This window comes from Neolamprologus brichardi, chromosome 8 (genome assembly GCF_056152115.1).
Source record: "Neolamprologus brichardi isolate AB-2024 chromosome 8, ASM5615211v1, whole genome shotgun sequence".
Lineage (NCBI taxonomy): Eukaryota > Metazoa > Chordata > Actinopteri > Cichliformes > Cichlidae > Neolamprologus > Neolamprologus brichardi.
Window position 1 is genome coordinate 2,090,980 of NC_142111.1, and position 24,120 is coordinate 2,115,099.

Consider the following 24,120-nt stretch of genomic DNA (forward strand, 5'->3'; position numbering starts at 1 on the left):
TCAATAAACACACAGTTTAAAAAAATATTCTACTTTTTTTCTTTTCTTTTTTTTTTTTTAAATATTTATGTAAAACAAACTGTAAAATTATGTAAAATACTTTTATATTAATGTTGATGTTTTCAAATTTTCTGAGTAACCTTACAGAAACGCAGCTGTGGCGATATAAATCATGCAATCATGATTTCATATGTCTCTCTGTAAGGATCACTGTGAGTCAGCATCAGTAGAAGAAATACTGGTGACTCCCAGTGCTACCCCTCAGTCTCCAAGTAAACACATTTATGGGATAAAAATCCTCTGTAGCCACATTCTTAAGTTATCACATTCACAAAACCTGACCTCTGACCTTGACCTTGAGGTCGAAGCCACTAAGATTCAAAATCATTGCAGATTTTTAGTAGATACACGATGGTATCAAAGTCACGAACTGCCTTTATAGCCGGCTTGGTGAAATCAATACTCTATCAGTCTTTTATGAATGAGGGGTAAAAACAAACTCCATCAGTACTATGAGCTCATGAAACAGCACAGCAGTTATTTAATCGATTACAGTCCTTCAGACGCACAGCTTAAACAGAGACGTGTGCCATTTGCCATTTTAAATCGTTCCTACCTTGAAGCATAGCAGATGTGGTATAATAGTTAAAAGGGACATTTTTGATCATATATTTCTCTGCATCCAGTGATCCCAGTTTTTCCCCAACCAGAACAGACTTCCCGGTGCCAGCGTTTCCAACCAGCATGACAGGCCTTCGGTGCTCCAGCAGACGGTCCAAGAAGTAACGAACTCGAATGGTCTCTGTAGTGTGGACCAGGCATGCCTGCAACATGGGAATCATTCACAAATATTTGATACACATTGTCTGATGGGAACACTAGTAAAAGACTGTTCAGTGTCGTTATTATACCTCATACATTCCTTGTTATTCTACCGTTTTGTTTCCTCGTATTCCTAATTGTCGAAATCGTGTAATATTGCAAAACCGCTCCTTTGTCCTTTGTGTTTGTTACCTGATTTGCATTGTGAGTGCCCACCAATGTACAAGATCAGATTGTATTCAAGAGTTGGATTACAGTATTAACTTTTACTCTGCCTCTATCCTGTTTTTCACTCGCTGGGCCCACGTCCTCGTTTTAGGTTTAACAGTGTTTTAGTAGATAAAGGTGAATGGCTTGGATGTGAATTTAGTTGCAGTTTGGGGAAGGCCTCGAAGGCAGCGGCTCCCGGGCCTGGCAGATCCCCACAGAAGTAAAGAAGTTAAAGAAGTGAAAAGGGGAGGGAGGGTGGGGCACGTAAATGAGAATGAACAGCTTGTAGAACAGGGGGAACCTATATAGATGAGAACCTATATAGATGAGAACCTATATAGATGAGAACCAGAAGGAGCGTGTTTGGAGGTGTGGTCCAGCTCCTGAAATTCAGATTGAGTCCCCATCCTGCTGCTATGCACAACAGGAAGAACACAATAAAGACTTTGAATTACCTTAACCATATCTCTAGTGTAGCTACTTTAAATTCTAGATGTATTATTCTGATCACTTTTTCTCATGTGGACAGGTCGTTAAAACATTAGCTATGGTTGACATAAAGACAAGCACTTGTCTATTTACACATCTAGAGCATTTGGAGTTAGTAATCCTAATTCTGTGACAGTTTTCACAAACCCTTGGTGAACATGCCTTGGTGTTAACTTTTGCTCAATGTGTCAAATTTGTCGGCTGACATTGTGATAGTCTATACTTTAAAACTGTAAATATTCTGTTAGAACTTCCAAAGAAATGAATTTTTTTCAAACTCTTTTGGAGCAATTTTAACAGTAGTTTTTATTTAAAGGGATACATTTTGGATCATACACATTAATGTTAGTTTAAATGTTTAATAATAACTGCCAACATTAATGCCTTGAGGTTTTTCAAGATGGCTACTGATTGGCTGGTTGGAACATTTAGTCCCGTAAATAGCACATAAAACCTAAGAAAGCAAAGAATGAAAGAAAACACACAAGAAAGCATCTAATCTAAAACCTTTGTTGTACCTGAAGTGGTGTGTCTGCATCCATCTCAAACGTGGGCACCATCTTGGACCAGGGTTCAAACTTCTTAGTCTTGGGGTCGATGTAGTAATCAAACACGGTGCCCTGGGTAGGGAACTTGATGGTTTTGAACTCGGTCACCCACCACTTGCTGAACTCCACTCTGTAGTCAACCAGCTGTGCTCACACAGAGCACACATGCAGAGACACAGAGGGTAGGCGAGCGGTCAATACTCTAAAATGACTTCCCCTCTGCTTCTTTTCTGTACAGTAGCGATGGATCTATGTGTTTGATTTATACTGGTGCGAATGCAAACCAGAGGACAGATAAATGGCAGCAATATAGTGATCCAGCTACAGCAGATGAAGGGTGGAAAATAAGAGATGGCAGGCGTATCTATGCATCTCTGCGTTTCAGACGGTGAAGTAGCCTCATCACCTGCTGGCTGGCAGCTCCTCGCCTTCCTCTCTCCTCCCCACTCCTTCCTACCTGTCTTCTCTATTCACTACCAACTCTCCAGTCAATAAAACCACTTAGCATTTAAATGCATCTGTGATGGGAAAATAAAGTGGAGTACATTTGTACCAAGGGGAAAGCAGTTTTATCCCATAACTTAGACGGACGCGCTTACTGTACGGCACTAACTGGATTGCTTAGCAACTGTTCGCCATGGCTCTCCTGCTGATTTAAATTCAGCCAGTCTGTGTGTTGTTCAGGGGGAATGGAGTCCACTTCATTTTCAGATGAAGATCTCTCCCTTTTAAAACCCCCTGCCATTTCTTCAACTGAAAATAACATTGAAATGACTTTTCACGAATAGAGACACAGAGTTGAGTTGCATAAGAGCCATCACGGCTGGAATAATACCAAGAAATACCAAGTGCGAGAAACTCTTTCAGGAAGGGGTTATGGGAAAAAAATTATTCAGCTGTTTCAGTTATTTCCCATTCTTTTCCTTCTTTATGCAACCACTTAGTACATATCTCACACTATGCAGTACCTGGTCTTGAAACATGGCCCCTCCAAAGGCCCAGACCGCAGCAAAGACAAAATAGAGCTCATAAAGTTCTTTGGCACAGTCTGCCGGGGTGTTTTCTGGAGTCAGAAGACATTCCAGCAAGTAGCACAGCATCTGGACCAGACTCTGCTCAGGGATAGGGATGATCTTCTTAAACCTGAACAAAGATAGACGCATTACATCACATGATTCAAGCATTGTAGTCGTCTCATGTTGCTCATTCAGTACATAAAGGAACAACTGTGTACACAGCAAACAATAAAATGTTAAACTCTGGTGTTACAATCTGCAGAGTTGAATCGGATCACATGTTTCTTTTCCTCATTTAACAGAACAAACACAGCTTCTTTCAATTGAACACACTGAATCATGTTGAAGAGATGACATATTTATGAGCTGTGGCACAGTGGTTCCATACACACTGTCTCACATTGTGAACAAATTTGCCCTCCTCTGCTTCCTGTTTTTGCTGTGTGCTCTAATCGGAGCAGTGATGGAGGTGTTGGAAGAGGCGAGTGGTCCTGTATAGAAAGCACCATCCAATTCTGCTGACTCAGTCCGTGTTTGCTCGTCTAACACGCCCACTTAGTACCATTTGTTACGTGTTATGTCACACCCCAACATCCTGCGTCAATATATGACTCCATGCACTTCCTGTTACAGTGGCACAAAGCCACAGAGGAGCTGCGTTACCTCGACCTGAGTGCTTCCAGGCAAGGTGGGATATACTTGTCAAAGAGAATGGTCAGGTTGGCCTTCTCTGACTGGACTTTCCTCTTGTCGATCCAGCTTGACACTGGTGGATTCCACCCAAGGTCTGCTGGGTTTATGTAAAGGATGCCTGAAAAAAACATAGAGTAAGATTTAAATTGATCACATTCAGGTTTACAGTGTTTATAACAGGGCTGGACCCCCCACCCTACCTTCCATGCACCAAGCATGCCGTATATATAAAAGATGGATGGAACCACTATGACATCAGCCACTGATTTTGGAGCTTTTGGCCACTGCAACTTCATTTTTTGCAGCTAGAAGTGACCATACCTGAACGAGAGGGTGGAGTGCTAAGCTATTAGCTAACGCTACCCAGCTTGGTTCACAAGTTCACAAACACACATATTGCTAATTAGAGCTATGTGACAGACACACAAAAGGATTAAATCATATTTAACTTAGTGGCCCACAGTGAATTTGGTCCTTTTTAACCCTTTAAGACCTACCATAGAACCAAGTCCGCCAGAGCTTATATTATATTTTTACATGCTGTGGAGCCATTTTTGGGAGCATTTCAAGTTGCTATACATCAATACAACCATTATAGTCCAAATTTTAATAATATGTCTGCATTAAGTGCATAGAAATTACATAAATTGCAAAAAAGTGCAATAAACTACAAAAGAATTGAAAATCGTTTTTGTTTTTTTAACATATATTTCTAGTTAGAGAAATTTAAGAGGCTTATCCCTCAAAACTGTAAATACAAACAAGTTGCACAAAATAGTTTCCCACCACAGGAAATTTATTTTAAGTGTCTTCGTAGTTTTATTTTTGAAATACACCAATTTTTATATACTGCAGGAAAAACGAAAATAAATATTATAATGCAAATTTGCAAAAAAACAGCATGTGCATCAAAATAAACTATTTCCAGCAGTGCAATATGAGTCCTAAGCATCCCAGAAACCACACAGAAAGTCATAAAGTCAAACATAACTTTTAAAAACACCAGTATAGGCTCATAAGGCCCTGATGGTAAAAAACTACATTTCCGCAAAATGATGTCACTTCCGGTTTTGGGCAGGTCATGGCGGACATGCGATAGTTCGCGCTGACGTCTATTCCCAGTAGGAAGTGTTATGAACAGCTGATGGATCTGCAAAGCGTGTTTCTGGAATATTATGTTTTTGTTGCTGCAAGTGCTTTTTATGCAGTTTTTGCAAAGCTATATGTGGAAGGAAACTGTGACCGAGGACAAGCTGATGGCATAAGATATAAGTACAACTCCTCAGGTTTCATATGCAAAAAAAATGATTGCGCTAGCTTACGTGGTTGCAGTGCTACCGGGATTTAAAAATAGTTACGCAAAACGGGGCGTGCCTGCTACGACCAGCTTTAAAGGGTTAAACACTTATCAGAAGATCAAAAGTAAAACAGTGAGAAAAGAGGAATAACAAGAACTACCCGCTCTGGATACAGTAGCAGGGGTGGCAGTGCGAAGGTGGCTGATCTCAAACACCAGCCTCATGGTGGGGTTCAAAGGGATCCGCTCGTTACTGGCCAGAGTCAGCACCTAACAAGAGGGGAAAGCAGATTTTCACACACAGAAATAACTTCAGTTCAGTTCATTTTTATTTCAAACATTTCAAACATGTGCCTTCACAATCATTACAAAATATTATTCCATTATTTGTTTGAAAAGGAGTCGACAGAAGTGTTTACTTATTTGTCTCTACCCCCTCAAGTTTTACCTCTCATTCCTTTAATTTTTTCTTTTTGTGCCTGGCACACAGTCCAAGCCTCTTTTTACATGCAGACAGCGTTATTCACTCTCTCATTCAGAGAGTACAAACAGTTTACTATCCTTTCATATCAGTGATGAGTCAACCACGTTCCCTTTTCATGTCTGAATGCTTGTTTAGTGAACAACAGTCTTTTATTCTGTGTCAAACTGACATTTTCTTTAAATCAATACAAGCACACACTCGCATGTGTTTAATTCAATAGCACCTTGTTGTCATCCATGACTGTATTGAGTGACTCAATCCACATTGGGTCAATGTCTCCATCCAAAACAATCCACTTTGGTCCGCCGTGACTAATGTTGGCCAATTCGCGCATTATATTAGAGAACAGACCTGCAGGAAGGACATGAGACATTTTGGATGTTTGAGACAAGTCACTAAACACTTTGCACTGATCACATTGTATCTGTGAAGGACTCTGTAATCACCATCTTTCCACTCTCGGGTTGCTGGGTTGATGATGCCAAAGAGCTCGTCATTGGTCACAGCCTTAGGGTTGAGGTCTGCCCACACGGGCCGACGCTTCATGTTCTGATAGGTCCTGTGGAGTGATCTCATCACCTGGCTCTTCCCAGTGCCTGCATTCCCTATCACAAACACAGAGTGACGCACTGCCAGCAGTTCATCCAGCTGCACCACCTAATAGACAGACACAGTTTAACATGAGAAATTCTTTTTTGTTTATAGACACAAAGAAAACATAACACGAGGACTAAATTCCCTTACAAAATATGCAAATTTGTAGCTTTCTGTGTACCCTGTGGTGCTCAGTCTACTGCAACACCTCCTTGTTATTCTGCTATAATATATATGCAGAATGACAGGAGTGTGATGCATTGCAGTGCAGCGCAGCAGCTTAGTACACTGTTCACAGACCACGATAAATGACAGCAGTTGTTTTCAGGGAGGACAGATCTCTGCACATACTACTATGTCTGCATAATCAAAATGCCACCCAATCTATTTTACACAGCATAATCATGTGTCCTCCTCTGAAAACCAAACAATTGAATGAATTAAAAATACATTTTAATATAGCATTAATAAATGCAGGCACACAAATAAGCAGACAATTAAACAGAACTGATAGAGAAGGGCATTAGGTCCAAGTTTTGATGTTATTTGGATCTCCTTTGTTTCATATGCTCCACCTCGCCTCTTGTTTTATGGTGCTCAGTTTGCTAGTTTTGTGAAATCCAGAACTATTTTCTGCTGCAACAAGAGCAAAGATTTCCCTAACAGATGGTTTGGGCCCAAAGAGCCCTGATCTCAGCACTATGGAGTCAGTCTGGGTTTACTTTGAAAATACAGAAGAAACTGAAGCAGACTAAATCTACAAAAGAACAGTGGGAGGCTCTCCAAGATTGTCTAAAGCAGCAGTGCATAAGGAGAAGTGATGCTGCTTTGAATGTAAATATTAGGTCAATATCAGGTTGTCTCTGCCCAACCATCTTTTTAGGGTCTTTCTATTTTCCTCGCTCTTTTCAGGTCTTGTTGTTGGCCCCGTGTTTCTCTGTATGTTTCTGACAGGGCGTCATTAAATACCATGCACTTAATCAAGTTACTATAATTTAGCTCTTTTTGAATGATTGAAGATTGTTACTAAAGACTGGACACAAAACACTAAATGTCAGGTTGTAGTTTACTTGTCTTGTTTACAGGGCGCACATTAGTGAAAGACATTATTTGTCTCCCTGTGTCTTAGTCAAGCTACCAGCCCGACAGCACCACACAAACCTTACTTCCAGCTCTCTCACCAGTCTGACTTGCCCCCCAGCCAAACATTCAATTCAACTGCACCTAGCCAATAGGGGTGGGGGAAAAAATCGATGCTGTGTAGTATGGTGATATTTTGTTTGCTAATAATGTATCGATACAGGGACAGCAGAAATCGATATTTTGTTACAAAAAAGGTTTTTGTGCTCTGACTTCAGAGCATGTTGATCCTTTTTCTGAGCAAGAATCCTGACATTCCTTCACTGTCCAAATGTGTTTAACTTTTTTTATGGCAGCAATAAACATGACAGTTTACTTATTTTAATTTAAGACATGTTTTATTTTAATTAAGTTTAAAACTTTTTTATTTAATGTAAAATTATATTTTGTTTTAATTTACTTTCAAATTCTTCAGTTGCTGAAGGGGCTGCATAGTTTTCATAAACTGCATAGTTCAGAATAGCTATAATTGTACCAGATGGTTGATTCAGTTAAGTTGGACTAGACTGTAATACAAACCGTTCAGTTTGTCAACAATAAAACTGAAATGAGAGAAAGACTGAGTGTGAGACTTTGATATTAGAGAAAATGAATATTGATAAAGTTTACCTTTATGTACAGAATCTGAATATCGCAAAATATTTTTAAAAATTGCAATAATATCGTATCGTGCGTTAAGTATTGTGATAATATCGTATCGTGGGATGTATGGTGATTCCCACCTCTACTAGCCAACAAAAAACATAACTTTCAAGCCACAAATAAACCTAATTTACTGTAACCCCTCACTTTCCCCACTTTTATAACATATTTATTTGTTTTAGCTTTTTCTCTTACCTTTTGTATAAAAAACCTATTCAAATCTGTTCATGGCATTAAAAGGATACTTTTTTCCCCACAGTAATGTATCTACACTGGTTAACCATAACATTAAAGCTGTATAGTGCTTCCTCCAATGCTTTGATACTTTATAGATTTAATCCATCATAATATATGCAGTATAGAAAGTTTTCTGTACCATTTTAGTACTTTTTATAACTATCATGAAGCACAGTCCTCTCGTACTCTTTAAAATCCAGGGTGAGCGCACTGCTAATGTGTATCACTATTTTATCCCAGGCCATGAAGTTATTGGTACCTAAAGCAAAGTCACAAAGGAAAAAGTACAAAGTGAGTAAAAATGAGGGAGTAACTTTAAAATGAAACAAGAAAGCAGAACACAAAACTCTCAAATTGGGATATGAACTGTAGCCTGGCTGAGAAACTTGTTTATTACACCGCCACCCTTCCTGCCTCCTTATCGAGACTCTTTAAAACAGGACCATTAGCCCGGTTCTCAATATTGCTGTGCACTGATGCATTGAGGCACCAGTGCCAATGGGCACCTTGTACATATATCTGCAATACTCACCTCTTATAACAAAAGCACCGCTGTTTGACACACTGGGATAAAAATGCATTTCCCCCTCATGTCACCCAAACTGTTCTGAGTCTGAGGCCACTGGGTTGCCCTGTAGATGTATGAATACAAGTAACACCTAAGTGAATTTTAGGATCCAAGGTTTCTGTCCCTGCAGCTCACAATGAGATGATCAACGTCATCTGTCAGACAATAGAAGTGCTAAAGAATCTGCACTGATAATTACATATTTTGCTAAATGTGTATTTTGATTGTTTAACACTAATGTGTATTGCTGTGATTTGGCTCTATATAAATACAATTGAACTGAACTAAAGTATCAGTGTTGTGGATGATCTGTGTGTATTCTTCTGTGTACATAAAGAGTAGGGGTGCAACGATACTCGTATCGATATTGAACCGTTCGATACAGTGCTTTCGGTTCGGTACGCATATGTATCGAACAATACAACATTTTTAATTTATTTTATCAACTTTCCTTCTGACGATGCTGTCTGTGTTGAATGCTCAGTGGATCTGCGCTCGACAGTGCAGCCTAGGCGGAGTAGTCGAACGCAGATTCACTGAGCGCAGGGCAAGCTAGCATGACAGAAGCTAAGCTCCTTGCAACATGGCAAATTGAACCTCCCCCACCCTCATTCAGATCTGGCGTTTGGAACTATTTTGGTTTTCATGTGACGTATGACCCTGAAGGTAAGCGCGTCATGGACTAAAGTAAAACAGTATGTTGGATGTGCCACGCAATGCTCAATTACATTGGTGGGAACTAGTGTGTTAGCGCAGTTAGCTCGTTAACGTGTTAGCCGTCCAGCCCCAGCACGGGGCGATCCACGGTAGCTCGTTAACGGAGATTTGCCGTGTTGTGGCGTTAACGTCATTTTAGATTAACGCTGACAGCACTAGTGGGAACACAACGAATATGACTGCACATTTACTCCGACATCATCCTCGTGCAAAGACAAGTGGAAGCAGACAAAAACAACAAGCACGCATGCTACAAACTTTACTCGAGTAATTTAGACAGCCGTTAGCACATGATTCTCCTTATGGGGACCTGATATGTTTAATATGCTGCTGAGAATATAGCCCAGAAGAAGCGCATAGTATAGCTTTTATTTTGGAAAGAGCCATTTCTCTGTAATAAACTCTCTTTTCCAAAGATGAGTGATTTCTCGATCAGATAGATTTATTTTTTATTATTTTGTTGTTTCAGCAACATTAAATTTAAAAACTGTACTTTTAAATTAAAATATATATTTATAATTTTAATAAATGAAAAGTTAAAAAGGCATGAACATTTTTTTTGTATCGAAAAAATATCGAACCGTGACACCAAAGTATCGAACCGAACCGAACCGTGAATTTTGTGTATCGTTGCACCCCTAATAAAGAGAGAGGAGACTTAAAAATTCTATTTTTTTAAATTGTTTTTCTAATTAAGTTTGCAGGAGTACTCTTTTAGGATCACAAGACCCTAAACACACAATGCTTTTTAGCTTAATGTTTCAGCAATACACTGCTTTTAAATACAATGTGCTGTTGAAAATGTTGTCAATTAACCTAAATGACAAACTAGAAATAAAATATCGAAACAGTTTGCTTTTCTTTCACCACAGAAACGGCAAATTAACTGGCTCCAAAATTCCTTTGTGGGTTCAGACTTCTTCATTTCTGGGTTAACACATTCAGTATGCGTGGACACCACAGAGTGATTTAAAAAAGAGTGACAGAGACAAAAAAAAAAAGAGAGAAAGATATTTCCTCCCCATTTCCGCTCTAACATACACCCAATCAATGCCATCGACCCGGCTTCTTGGGGCTCCTTCTCCACATCCATTCAGCCAGAGCACAGACAGCTTTGCACTCTCAAAGACCCTGGCTGATTACCGCTTTGATGTGCAGAGGACTAATGCTAGCACAGGCTAACACTAAAGGTATGCTCTTGCCCTCCCCCCTTAACGGTCTGAAATCAAAAGGTTTGCTACACAAACAGTAAAAGTTCAGGCTCTGGGTGTGGACGGTTGTTATTGACCGCTCTGCAATTCTCTCCCTCTCTTGCTCTGTTTCTCCTCCTCTTTGTTTATTTCTGTGGCTGGCTCTCACAATGTCAGGGTTAAGTGGCATGGTGCAGCGCGAGCCTCCATTGATGGAGTGTTATTATGTGGTTCCGTGTCTGTTTGACCTGAGGCAGATTGCACTTATTTCCCCTGGTCCTGCGTACATCTGTCTCTGACATACAATGCCTTCTATTGAGAATCTGTATGTGTGTATCTGTATGTAATATAATGACTAGAATTAGGTCATCAGCTTGGGCACCTGAACTCTCCTTGGTTTTCAGCAATATTTGCCCAATTCATCCAGATGCTGGTGTCTTGTTTGACACTAATGTGTATTTCCCAGTGGAACATTATGACATGAGGTAAACAGCTTTTGGAAAGAACTAAGATCAATCTAAATGAAAGTGCTACAACTGTAATATCTATCTAAATTGTTAAAGATGAAACCCCCCCATCTGGGGACCTGGCTCATGCTTCTCAGACAACTTGTGATTATGTTTGCTTTCATCCTGAGCTTTGCAACTGACTTACACTCATACGGGTCCTTCATTTATTCAGCTGTAATGAAAATACAATTGGATAAACTGCAGCAGATAACCCTGAAGACTGTCAGGGAGTAACCACACCTTTAGTACAAAATTGTCCTCGGCTTGCAACTTCAAGTCCAGGATGGACTCCCTCACGCCGTTCTCAAAGTCCAGGTCTCTCTTCCTGGGGACGTCCAAGGCAGGGAACAAGTCTCCTATTAGTCCCATGAAAACAGGCATGTCATCGGTCACGATCTTCGGAATGTTGAAGTCTCTGAGAGCTCGCATTAGCACCTGGTCCTCAGCTCTGCCGGGGTCTCCTCGCTTCAGAGAGCCGGCCACCACCAGGACTGACTTGATGGCTCGGAGACCCCAGTCATAGTGGTCCTACAGAAATATACACACACCGCTCTTATTAGAACCTTTTTAGCTCATCACCTTTTAAAAAATGTTTTTATGGAGGATAATTAAGCAATTCAATCTTAGAGAAATAACAAGACTAAATATGCAACTTGATCATTTCTGACTTTGTGTAAAAACATATACTACCTCAGGTTCAATTTAGAACATATCTAAAGCTGCCACCTGTGTGGGATGACTGTATCTAAAGGCATTTGCATAATGGCAGAAGTATCATATCACACAGTTTTTGACTTCCATCCAGAGGCTCTCCAAATAACACGGGAGAGTAAGGCAACACACACATACACACACACTCGTTTTCATATCTTTGTGAGGACATCTAATTCAGCGGTCCCCAACCCCCGGGCCTCGGACCGGTACCGGTCCGTGAGTCGTTTGGTACCGGGCCGCGAGAGTTGAGGCTCAGGTGTGAAATGTATAGTTTTCAGGGTTTTATCGGTTTTCAGCGTTATTTTGTTATCGTTTTTATCGTTAACTCAGTTTTCCTGGGTCTTTTCACGTGTGTTATGAATAAATCTTCTTTTTTTCGGTACCGGTACTAGTTTTATTTTGTTGTATTTATCCGCAACACCTTAAAGGCCGGTCCGTGAAAATATTGTCGGGCATAAACCGGTCCGTGGCGCAAAAAAGGTTGGAGACCGCTGATCTAATTGACATAATGCTTTCCTAGCTGCTTATCCTAAGCCTAACTGTCACTACCCGATCCGTACCGGAAACCCGATCGGTACCCCGCATGCGCAAATCTTACGTCACTTCCTCTCTTTGCCAACATTGCGACATTCAGTATATTTGAATGATACGGTTAGCGCCCGGTTAGCTCCTAGCATTTCTCAACAGCTCTGCCTCCTTTTCGACTGCCCGGGACATTTAAACAATGGATAATCCGTATACAAACAAATTCACGCTTTTCTCCTCAACAGAGAGCGTTCCCCGATTGAACAAAAGCGCCGTAAAATAAGAAGAATGGCGCCTAATTACAGAGTTAATAATACAGACTTTGTAATATCTCACGTGTAGATTCATCAGCCAGATTAAGTGTTTACTGACAATTGACAGTGTGAGCGGACATCATCATCACTATTCCAATCAATCTTCTCCACACAGACAAGCATAAACACACTCGACTATCACTAAATCAAATTTAACACACGTTTGTAATGACGCTAATTCAGTTTAGAATAGGGTTCATTCGCTTGGTCAGCAGGTGGCAGTATCCTCTTATACTGGGGAGTAAACTGCCATTAAACAAACAGAAGAAGAAGAAAACCTCTGCACATGCGCGGTACGGATCGGGTAGACCCGATTTGTACGGTCCGACTTTGCACATGCGCAGTAAGGATCGGGGAGTCCCGATCCGTAACTATCTTTTTATTTTTCGTTTTTGTCTACATTATATTGAAATGCTTCATTATTGGAAACATGTTAAGAGATACTTGTTATTCTTAACAGATACTCTGACCCGTAACTATCGTAAAACGCTTCGACCGGAAGTAGACACCTTTCGCGCATGCGGGGTACCGATCGGGTTTCCGGTACGGATCGGGTAGTGACACTAACCATCAAAAATGAATGCCTAACTCTAACCCTTAGCTTAAAGCTAACCATAACCTAAATGTAACCTTGACACTAAAACCACATTTTGAGCCTCAAAAATGCTTTCAAACTTGTGGGGACCGGGATTTTGGTTCCCACAAGTATAGTAAATTTCCAATTTTTCCCCACAAAGATATTAATAAACGCGCGCACACACACACACACACACAGAAAAACACACAGAAAAACACACTTAAATATAGAAAGAAACCACCAGGTTCACATCAATATGTGCTGTGATTAACTGTTAACCCTCCTTGTTTTCACAATGAAGGAAAAGATAAAGCCATAGATTTTTTGTCATGTAGCTATCAGATCTGCTGCTGCTTCATATTCTGTTGATCAGCACTTGAAGTGTTTAGTCTGATCATATCAGCTGGGCTGTTGGTACCCAGAAATCTAACAGCTATTCGTGATTCAACAGTAAATTGAAGGTGATCAAATGTTTTGTACAAAGCCCCGTGTCCCAAGTTACTCTGATTAAATACACTGATAAAATAAAGTAGAATACAAGTAAAAAATAGTAACTGTGCTGTGATATTGCCTATATTTTAAATGTGTCTATCATAGATCCTGATGATAATACAGTAGGACGATATGAAAACAAAAACAACTGCCCACCCTAGTGTCAACTCAAGAAAAGTGGTTGGTATCTGGATGCTTTGGGAATTAATGATGCTGCCGTGTACAGCATGGATGGATCTGGCAAAAAGCGCTGACGCAAAAATGAGATATGAGTGACACGTCTTTCCACCATCACTCTGGTAAACAAATGAATGAAGGAATACGTGTGAAGTGAATGCAATATGAAAATATTCACACTCCAATGAGCGCAGCAGGAGCTCGTCCAAGGATACTTTGACATGCAGACTGGAGCAGTCAGGGATTCAATCACCAACCTGCCCAACTAAATGACCTGATTTATCTCCTGAGCCACAGTCCCCAAGAAGTGGAAAGGAAAAAAAATAGGAAGGAAAAAAACACAAAAAGGAAAAAAAAGAAACAAACAGAAACATGACGAATATCTAAGAGTGAACACAAAGGACAGAGAAACAAAGGAGTCAAGAGGAAATGGAGAAAGCAGTAAATGAAAATACAATCATTTAAAACCACTTTCATGGCCAGTCACAAGCCCATGGAGCAGAACTTCTGTAATATTAAAGCCACAATTATGAGGCACTTCTTAAGCTTTAGAAAGTTGTTTTCTGATTCTGCACTTTTCATTGATTTGCAGTTTCAGCCCTTATATGAATTTAGCTTAGAGAAGCAGTCTGTTCATTATCTTTTCATTTCATTGCCTAAGTTGCTAATGTTAGAAAACCCAGGCAAAGAAAACCTAAAAAGGTAATTTTAAAACATTTCTGAAGAACTAGAGATTCATAAAACAGCCGTAAAAAGAAATTAGTGTGCTATGACACTTAAACAGGCCTGTGGTCATGGGAAATTCATCCAGAGTTGAGGGCTCATAAAATCACTTACCTAAGCTAAGGAGCTCCTGTGTAGCTATTAGTCAGCACTGTGAGTGGTTTTATTGCTTTTTTTAAATAACGAAAATGATGGCATAACATGTAAAACAGGAGCAGGGTAAAATAGATTAACCCTTTAAGACCTACCATAGAACCAAGTCGGCCAGAGCTTATATTATATTTTTACATGCTGTGGAGCCATTTTTGGGAGCATTTCAAGTTGCTTTATGTCAATACAACCATTATAACCCAGATTTTAATAATATGTCTGCATTAAGTGCATAGTAATTACATAAATTGCAAAAAAGTGCAATAAACTACAAAATAATTGAAAATCGTTTTTGTTTTTTTAACATATATTTCTAGTTAGAGAAATTTAAGAGGCTTATCCCTCAAAACTGTAAATACAAAAAACTTGCACAAAATAGTTTCCCACCACAGGAAATTTATTTTGAGTGTCTTCATAGTTTCATTTTTGAAATACACCAATTTTTATATACTGCAGGAAAAACGAAAATAAATATTATAATGCAAATTTGCAAAAAAGCAGCATATGCATCAAAATAAACTATTTCCAGCAGTGCAATATGAGTCCTAAGCATCCCAGAAACAACACAGAAAGTCATAAAGTCAAAGACCAGTATAGGCTCATAAGGCCCTGATGGTAAAAAACTACAATTCCACGAAAATGACATCACTTCCGGTTTCAGGCAGGTCATGGGGGACATGTGAAAGTTCGCGCTGACGTCTATTCCAACGTAGGAAGTGTTACGAACAGCTGATCAGATCGGCAAAGCGTGTTTCTGGAATATTATGTTTGTGTTGCTGCAAGCGCTTTTTATGCAATTTTTGCAAAGCTATATGTGGAAGGAAACGGTGACCTGATGGCATAAGATGTAAGCACGAGTCCTCCGGTTTCATATGCAAAAAAATTTTTTGCGCTAGCTTACATGGTTGCAGTGTTACCGGGATTTAAAAATAGTTATGCAAAACGGAGCGTGCCCGCTCCGATCAGTTTTAAAGGGTTAAAGAAAAATGTTGATGAAATAACATCCAATCCCCCTGCAGCTTCTTATTTATATGCATGTGATACTTCACTCGAATGGTTGGTCAAAAGGTTAGCTCTTGTGTGGAGCCTCTGAGTCATTCCTTTATCAGAAGCCGCAATTATAAAAAGAACTTTGTGTCAGCTGCTCAGTTTATAAATGGAAATGGATCTGGGTTTTACTAACCACATCGGCTGCCTTACATCGAATGAAGCAAGCAATACCTGTTTAGACAGCAGCTCTTTGCACAGCGTATAGAGGGTGATAAACTTCCTAGCAAGGACCCGGGCATTAAGGAAGCCTTCAGCCACCAGCATGATTTCACAGATGAGCTCAAAGTCCGGCACCACCATGGCACAAGGTCTGTGTACAAATGTAAAGAAGGCAGTGACTTTAAGTTGTTTGTTCATACCCATATGGAAAAAAAGAGAAAAAACACTGCTGTTAATTTCATATGGCTGCCATATGGAGAAACCCTTTGTCACCTACACTACAGCACATCATGGATGGTTCTTATGTAGCTCTTTCTACTCTATTTGAGCACTCACCTTGCACAACTCACTTTATTCACCCATCCATACGAGCACTTTTTTCTGTGCTCTATGTAAGTGCTTCTATCTACCATTCACACACATTCATACTACGATGGATGCATCACACAGCAACTCGGTGTTAGTATCTTCCCCGAGAATATTTAGCATGCAAACTTGAGCAGACAGGGATCAAACCGCCAACCTTCCGATAAATAGGTGTCCTGGTCTACTACCTGGGCTACATACATACAGCCCTGTGGACTAATGAGAAAAAAGCCGTGATTGATTGATTGATTGATTGATTGATTGATTGACTGAAAAGCTGAACTTTATGGAAGGTTTGAGTCCCGTTCACACACTCGAAACCCTGAATTAAAACAATTCTGTTAAGTATTGTCTTCACAGACTCATTGCCAGTTATCACAAATGCCTAATTGCAGTTTTTGCTGCTAAGGGTGGCAAAGCCAGTTAGTTTAAGGGAGGCGCTTACAGGTTGTATACTGTTTTCTCTTAACAAATGAAATCATCATTCAAAAACTGTACTCTGTGTTTACTTGGAACGGGACAAACATTTTTTCACTGCACTATGGGGATATTGTTCATACACTGCAAAAAATAGAACAATGCCAACATACAGGTCTGAATCCATTACAATTATTTAAGAAAAGTGGCACAGCTCTTCTCCAGTAACACGTATGCAAACACAGCTTATCAGTGAATGTCAACTCCAACATTAACCTGAGATATTGATTTGTTGTTTTTTACCTTTATGTTATTTAAACAACTGTGAAACGAATTAGAGTTCCCACAGTTATTTAATATTTAGTCAGCCTAAAAGAAGGATTAGTTATGTGATATTTTAAATTAAACCCGCTTAATGGCACACAATCATCACCTGAATGTACAAAAGTCGCATTTGTCAATGTAACAGGGTCATAAATCACATTGTTATAATTACACAAAATGTGTTCTAAACCCCCAAACTGTTCCTTTTATACCTGACTTTTAGGACCTCCAAGCCTGTAGTTATGTTCATTATCAGTTAGAGCCCCTCCTCATTCTTTTCTTCTTCTTCTTTGGTGCAACCCTATAAATACAGTGTACCCCTTTTGCCTCTCCCCTTTTCTACAATTCCCCTGTGGGAGAGGTGGGTGTCATTTCTTCCCAACACTTTAAAACACACATATAATGCATATTTAGCCACCTGGATGTTTCTGATTGCGATTTTAGTTCAATTATTGTCATTATTAAGCCTGTTTTTGTTAGATGTTATAAGTGTGTAGTATGTGTGTATCATAAATGTGTTTTAGGCGCCATAAATGCTAGCATGAATATATACTCCTTGCTAGCTTGGAAGTTGTGGTGGGTTGAGCTAACCCTCTTCCCCACTGTTTGTATTTGGTCGTAGGAGCTGGAGTGGGCAAATTATTTACTTTCTTTCTTTTACCTTTTTTATCAGACACAACGCAGAATCACACCGGTTACATCCATACAAACATGTTCTCCTGATAATCCACAGAAAACACAGTTGGCACTTTTCATTAGGCCTACATTATGCTGAAGAAACAGTCCCTACGTATTAATTTTGGTAATTTCAGTAATTAGACTTAGGGAGTCTGAACCACTTTAGTGGCTCGGGGTCTGGACTCTTTCCAGAATTTTGGTATGACTTGTACTCTTGATGCATGAGTAACCCCAGGATTAAATATTCACAGATGGATTAACCCAGCTGAAATAAATGAAAGGATCAAGCTGAAGGATCCAAATAAGCGTGCACATTATGAAGATCTTTTGGCCTACCTGAACAGAGCTTTGAGATTCTCAGGAAGCTCGGTCCTGCCAGCGTAGCCTGGATTCATTGTGATGAAGATGCCAACAGAGGGACAAAGATTCACTTCCTCTCCCATGAAGTTAAATCTCTGCTTCTTATCGCGGATGGCATCTTGGATGCTTTTGACCTAATTTCAAAGATAATACAAAATGGAATTAACTGTTGGAACTGGATGCCAACACACAAACATTTTTTAGCCCCATTTTTGAGGATTAAAGGGGTATATAGTGTATGTTCCCAAGCAGTAAAAAGGGCACACTCTGTCTACCACAATTAAAAAAACAAATACAAAAATGTGTTTTTAATCATCATTTAAGTCAAAATCATGTGATACATAGTGACAAATTACATGGTGTTGCTCAGCTTTTTGGTCACAGTTTAAAAAACGGCATGTTAAAATTATTTTTAAGCTAATTAATGAATAATAATGAAAAAATACAATGAGAATGTTAAACTGCTAATACTCACTTTTACTTAGTACAGCATTGGTTACTGTATACGTTTTGCATCAGTGTCTTTGGTAAACTGACAGAGTGTCTGTGTCTGTCTATTGTGGCCAACAGACATTGGACTTGTCTACGGAGGATTTACATGACAATGCACCAACTACATACATGCCAAAGCGTAACACGGATATATAATCAAGTCATTACATACATCAACTAATGTGTTGAATCAGAAGTGCTAATATGCAATCTTTGCACAGTTATTCCAATTCAGTATGTCAGGTTCCTACATGTTCAAGGCACTAATGAAATTTCGAGGGTGACCAAAGTTTCCATAATCCATCCTCTAGGCACCAAAAATGTTTGTACAGAATTTTATAGAAATCCATCGAATAGTTGTCAAAAAACCTTTGGCCAACTACTCTCCCAACAGTGCTGTCCCTGCAGGACTTGGGTCCATGGTGCCAAGATTTTTCAGTCAACAGTATTTCTCACTTTCATTGGTAGTTTCTTCAGTCACACATCTGGAACTCCCCAAATATTCACTCTCTTTGGTTTCTGGTTACCGTGTCGCTATAAATCTCTTGCGGTGTGGACACGTCTTTACAGTCATTTTAACCCTGGAGAAACCATGGGGTCAGATCCAACCCCATTGGTTTACTAGGGAAACCATGGGGTCAGATTTGACCCTATGGTTTCCCTAGTAAACCAATGGGGTTGGATCATGTTTAAATAGTTAAACATTCTATTTTGGAACACTGAAAATCAACTTTTGATGAATATGAATACAGTTATAGCATTTGTAACAAACCTAACAGCTGGTAAGCTGGATGAAAATTCAGCACGTCTGCCTTGAGAAATATACAGGCTCGCTCATCCAATATGGCGGCCTCACTGACACACCTTTGTAATAAAAATCCCAACCAATCTACGTGCGGGTAATAGCTATGATTGCCACCGGCTCCCTACCAAACCACGCCAAGCCGAAACTATCTGAAACACAGTTGATATCCCGGCATCAAGTGCAACTCTCATTAACATATTATTAATATCACCAAGCACACAGCAGAGTCGATTTGCAACAGCCTGTCAAATTGTTATGCAGCATGCAACTTTTTTTGCAAAGGGACGCAATTTCATCAATAGTATGAGCATGTTATCAGCCAGGGTTCACTGGATGGATGAACTACCAAAGCCCTGCTTGTCTACATTATGAGGGAATGAGATATCAGAAATGAACTTTCTGTGAGTGTGTATACGTGCGTGCATGTGTGTGTCTCGGCCTAAAACTCTGAATCCCAGCCTGTAAGAAGCTTTATGAATTTAACATGCGAGCGGTAGAACAGCGAGTCGACAGCTGGAAAGAGGAGGAACATCTCTTCATGGATGAGTACTCGGCTACAGATCACTCAGTCATACTAACGCAACGGGGAGAGGCAGGAGGGGGGGATGCAAAAACAAACAGGGAAGCTGCATCAGACAAAAAAAAAGAAGAAATAAAAGTTTTTAGGACAACATCAGAGGAGCTTGTGTTTTATATGAAATGGCAGCAGCTCACCGCTGCGATCCTACAGGGATAGGAAGGGAAGGAAAACACAAAAATCACATTTAAAAGAAGCTCAAGAAAAGAGGTATGATCCAGAGAGGTCCAGCTCCATTCTTTGTTCCTCTCTGGAGCTGGTGGCTTCAATAAAACAAAATAAAACACATTCAGTGTTTGATGTAACTGAGGTAGAGCCCACCAAGCCATCTCCATGTTATAACAACTGCAGGCCTTTGGCTGGTTTCAGCTTTACTTAATGTAGAACTGGTCCAGGCCCAGGCCTCAGCCACATGCACCTAATCCATCTGTAAGAAGATGGATTAGGTGCATGTGGTATGGTGGGAGATGGCTCTGTGTTGGCTCCTCTCAGGAAGGCTGAGCACTGGAGTGGGCTGCCAGCTCTCGCAGCAGGAGTTTGACGCTCCTCCATTCTCTGGGTCTACTTCTCCACGTAGGAGCCACCGTGATTTATTATTCATTACACCACGCAACACCAATTCATTCTTCTGGCACTTTAAAATTCTCTAAGTACTGTAGACTTCTATGGCTTACGAAGGAAGACTGCTTGACTTTCATTTCTGCTACAGGGAGAAGGGCAGAGGAGTGACTGCTAAGTCTAGGGGTGAATAATGATCCTTTGAGGAGCTCTATCTCCATTATCATCATGATCGCAATCAGCATCCTTATCAACTGTGTACATTTTACTTTGACAGTAGTGTACATGCATGAAGATAGAGTCAGGACCAACGGTAGGCAGGATTGGAGTATAGCACAGGGACTTGTGAAACCACAGGGAGAGGATCTCTTTGATCGAGGATAGCTGAAAAGCTAGCATCAGCTGAAACACGCAGAGTATGGCTGATTTCTCAAAAGAGTGCTGTTCTCAGAGGGTTAGCTACTGTAGGTCACACAGAGTATACGATGCTCGGTGTAGTCTTGTTTTTTCTCCACATGTGTCATTTTGCATGAAGTGAAGAGAGAAAAGGAGCATAACTATAAAGAATGATCAGTTCAGGTCATTCACAGAGCTCCATGTAGTAAAAAAGAGCACTATCCCAGCTTCTTCTGGGGAAATAATTAACCCTACTGTGAAGCACAAACGTTAATTCACTAATCAATTTTAGGCCACTTGAGATCAGTGAGACCAACTGAAAACCAGGTTTGGCCACTATGTGACTTTACCCAAGGGCTTCTTTCAAGAAAATGTTGTTATACCCAGTGGATGCTGCAACTGTGGGGGTGGGGTGATTCAATACGATTTAATGGTGCACTCGATTCATGCACTCGAGTCATGTAGCGCAACCCACTTTATTTACACTAATTAGTGATTGTGCAGTGGCACAGAGAGAACAGAGGAGCTCTGCATGTGCAGCTCTGGAAAAACAAAGCGAGAAGCTGCGAGGACTTTATATGTTTTCCAATTCTGGGAAAGTACCAAATCAAAGTAGACCTTTTTGATATACCAATGATTTAGCTTACCTTTATTAGTGGACACAAGTGGATGGGCATCAGCAAAACAGGTAAAACAGTACTACTAATTTAAATTCCCCTAGTTGTTTATAGTCCATTTTTCCATCCTGCCTTATAGTTTTTCAGGCTGTGTAAATAGCAGTTCCCCCATTTTTAGGCCTGGTGGATCACTGAGGTTGTAATATACTGCCCAAAATTATGGGTACAATACGTGCACAGCTGTCAGGTTCCCCACATACATTTATGAGGTACTGTTTGTTTTTCAAACCAATTAATCAGACATGTAAACATACAGTAAACATAAAGATTAACGTCATATAACGACCTACCAGTGCCTATTAGTGAACACTTTAAATTGCGCTGTAATGGGTCGTTGTTCACCAACCAATCACAACATATTTGTCCAATTCCCCAATTGTACTGTAAACACAACAGTGACACAACTAGCATGTTTGCCCTATGGCACTATATTATTAAGAGGAACATTCATTTGCGCTTACGTTTCTGTCCATCTGTTGTTGTTGTTGTTGTGGTCTCTGGAGGGGCTACAGTAAATTTTGCACTGGTTTTAGCTGTTCTGGCTCAGGTTGGAACCACCTTGTGCATGTACCATAAAATGAATACAGAAACTTTCGAGACGATGCAACGTCAAGCATAAAAATACACAGATTTTAATGAGGAACGGCGTGTCAATCATCCTTGGTCTTTGACACAGTGTTTCTGAGTTTATGTACCTGAATTTATGTCGTTATGTAGTTATTTTCATTTTTATTCTCAGCATACTTAGTGTTTATATTTGCTTCTGGTATGCTTGTATGTATTTCCTTGAGTCTTGAGTTTTTAGTTCCAGTTTGTTTTGTTTTCTATCCTCTTCTGTCAGTTCCCTCATATTAAGTTCATTCATGTGCTTCCCACTCCTCGCTTCCTGTTGATTTTGGGAGTTATTTATCTCTAGTGTCTTGCATTTAGTATTATTTTCCCTCCTGACTTGTCTTTGATCACTATCAGCTGAGTCTCATTACCCATCTTGTGTAGAGGTAGTCCCGGGTGTTCACTTTAGTCCTCGTCACGGTGTCTGTTATCTCAGCTCGTGCTCTTTGTTGTTTTGTACTTTAGTTTCCATTAACTTCCACTGCTCATCACTGCTTGGACTTTGCTTTTGCTGAAATAAAGGTTAGTTTTTTGAAACTTCTGCCTACCCGAGAGCCTGCATTTGGGTGGGTATGTGATTTATAACTGAATTATAGGAAAACTGAAGATTATGTTAGAAGGTTAAAAAATATTATGGTGTTTTTTTTGCTTTGTTCTGTTTTTAATTTATGGATGACAAAAGGCCAGGTTGAAGGTCAGTTGTATCAGGAAAAACTGTAAGATGATTTTTCTACATTTTGTTGGCAAATAAAGAATATTTTGCTATCTGTTCTCTGAGTGTTTCATGTCAGTCCATCTGAGTTGCAAAGATTGCTACTAATGTTGCAAAGTTAAGCTGGGGAGGCAGTTTTCCCTCTTCAACTCTCAAATCAGATCACAGAAGGCTCCAATTATAAAGAAGCTCTGAGGTGCAAAGGTGGCAGCCTCGGTAGATTAGTGTTGTAGCTGAAAAAATTAGACTTGCAATTGGTTATGAAGAGGCCGTTTCCTCGAACAGCAGTGTTTTCAAGGGCTTTTCACTAGAGCTCGATTGAGTTGGACCACAAATAAAATGCACCCACGGCGCTCTCAATCAACTCCACCTGCAAATACCTGAGGGGGAGGGAATCGTACCTGTACAGCCACCACAGAAAGAACCTCCACAGATATCCTGTTAAACTCGTCAAAGCAGCCCCAAGCTCCTGTCTGAGCCAGGCCTTTGTAGATGTTCCCACAGGACTGTGGACACAAACGGACAAATATTCAGACACATTGGGGCAGGAAGCCAGTCAGATTCAGATCCAGTCTGACTGGTAAGACGTGGAAAGGGATACACATATGTATCAGCAATTACACAGAAGATATATGAAAAAACTGTTTTGTCATAGCGACTACAGAGACATGCAAGGTTGTGAATAATAACACAAACAAAGCCTCACACTAGTAAAAAAAGGGGCTGATGGCAACAAAAAGAAGGCTAAAATATTGCCGGCACACATTACAGCTGCCCCTAACACTGGCTTGAGAGCAGGTGAACAGCCCCCCCGAGACCAAGATGAAGCAGGCGGTTGACTCCAATTACAAGCAGAAGGAACGAAGCCTCCTTGACGTGGACCGGAGCTGACCGGAGGATTGGTTTAACTTGTGTATGTGCGTAACTTAATATGACTAACAATGCAGGGCTCTGCGAAATGTTCAAGCGCACATGTGTATTAGCACATCTATCTGTACACAAGAGCTTTGGAGTTTATAGGTGTGCCGGACACCTCTATAATATAATGATTCCCCTGTCTAGTGGAAGCAGGAGCAAGCTGGATTGTAAGATTGCGTTTATGTGTCCGT

General features: G+C 40.2%; 1 protein-coding gene across 1 annotated transcript in view; it reads right to left on the reverse strand.

Moving 5' to 3' along the window:
• The window catches only part of dnah9 (dynein, axonemal, heavy chain 9), a 206,207-nt gene that overhangs the window by 119,690 nt on the left and 62,397 nt on the right, over positions 1-24,120 (reverse strand). The window contains exons 34-44 of the mRNA XM_087845253.1: positions 23,413-23,517; positions 18,159-18,316; positions 16,050-16,188; positions 11,397-11,684; positions 6,006-6,216; positions 5,783-5,910; positions 5,237-5,345; positions 3,749-3,896; positions 3,038-3,212; positions 2,040-2,213; positions 617-824 (exon numbers count right to left, since the gene is read on the reverse strand). Coding sequence (XP_087701379.1) covers positions 617-824; positions 2,040-2,213; positions 3,038-3,212; positions 3,749-3,896; positions 5,237-5,345; positions 5,783-5,910; positions 6,006-6,216; positions 11,397-11,684; positions 16,050-16,188; positions 18,159-18,316; positions 23,413-23,517 — 1,843 coding nt within the window. The remainder of the gene's footprint in view (positions 1-616; positions 825-2,039; positions 2,214-3,037; positions 3,213-3,748; positions 3,897-5,236; positions 5,346-5,782; positions 5,911-6,005; positions 6,217-11,396; positions 11,685-16,049; positions 16,189-18,158; positions 18,317-23,412; positions 23,518-24,120) is intronic.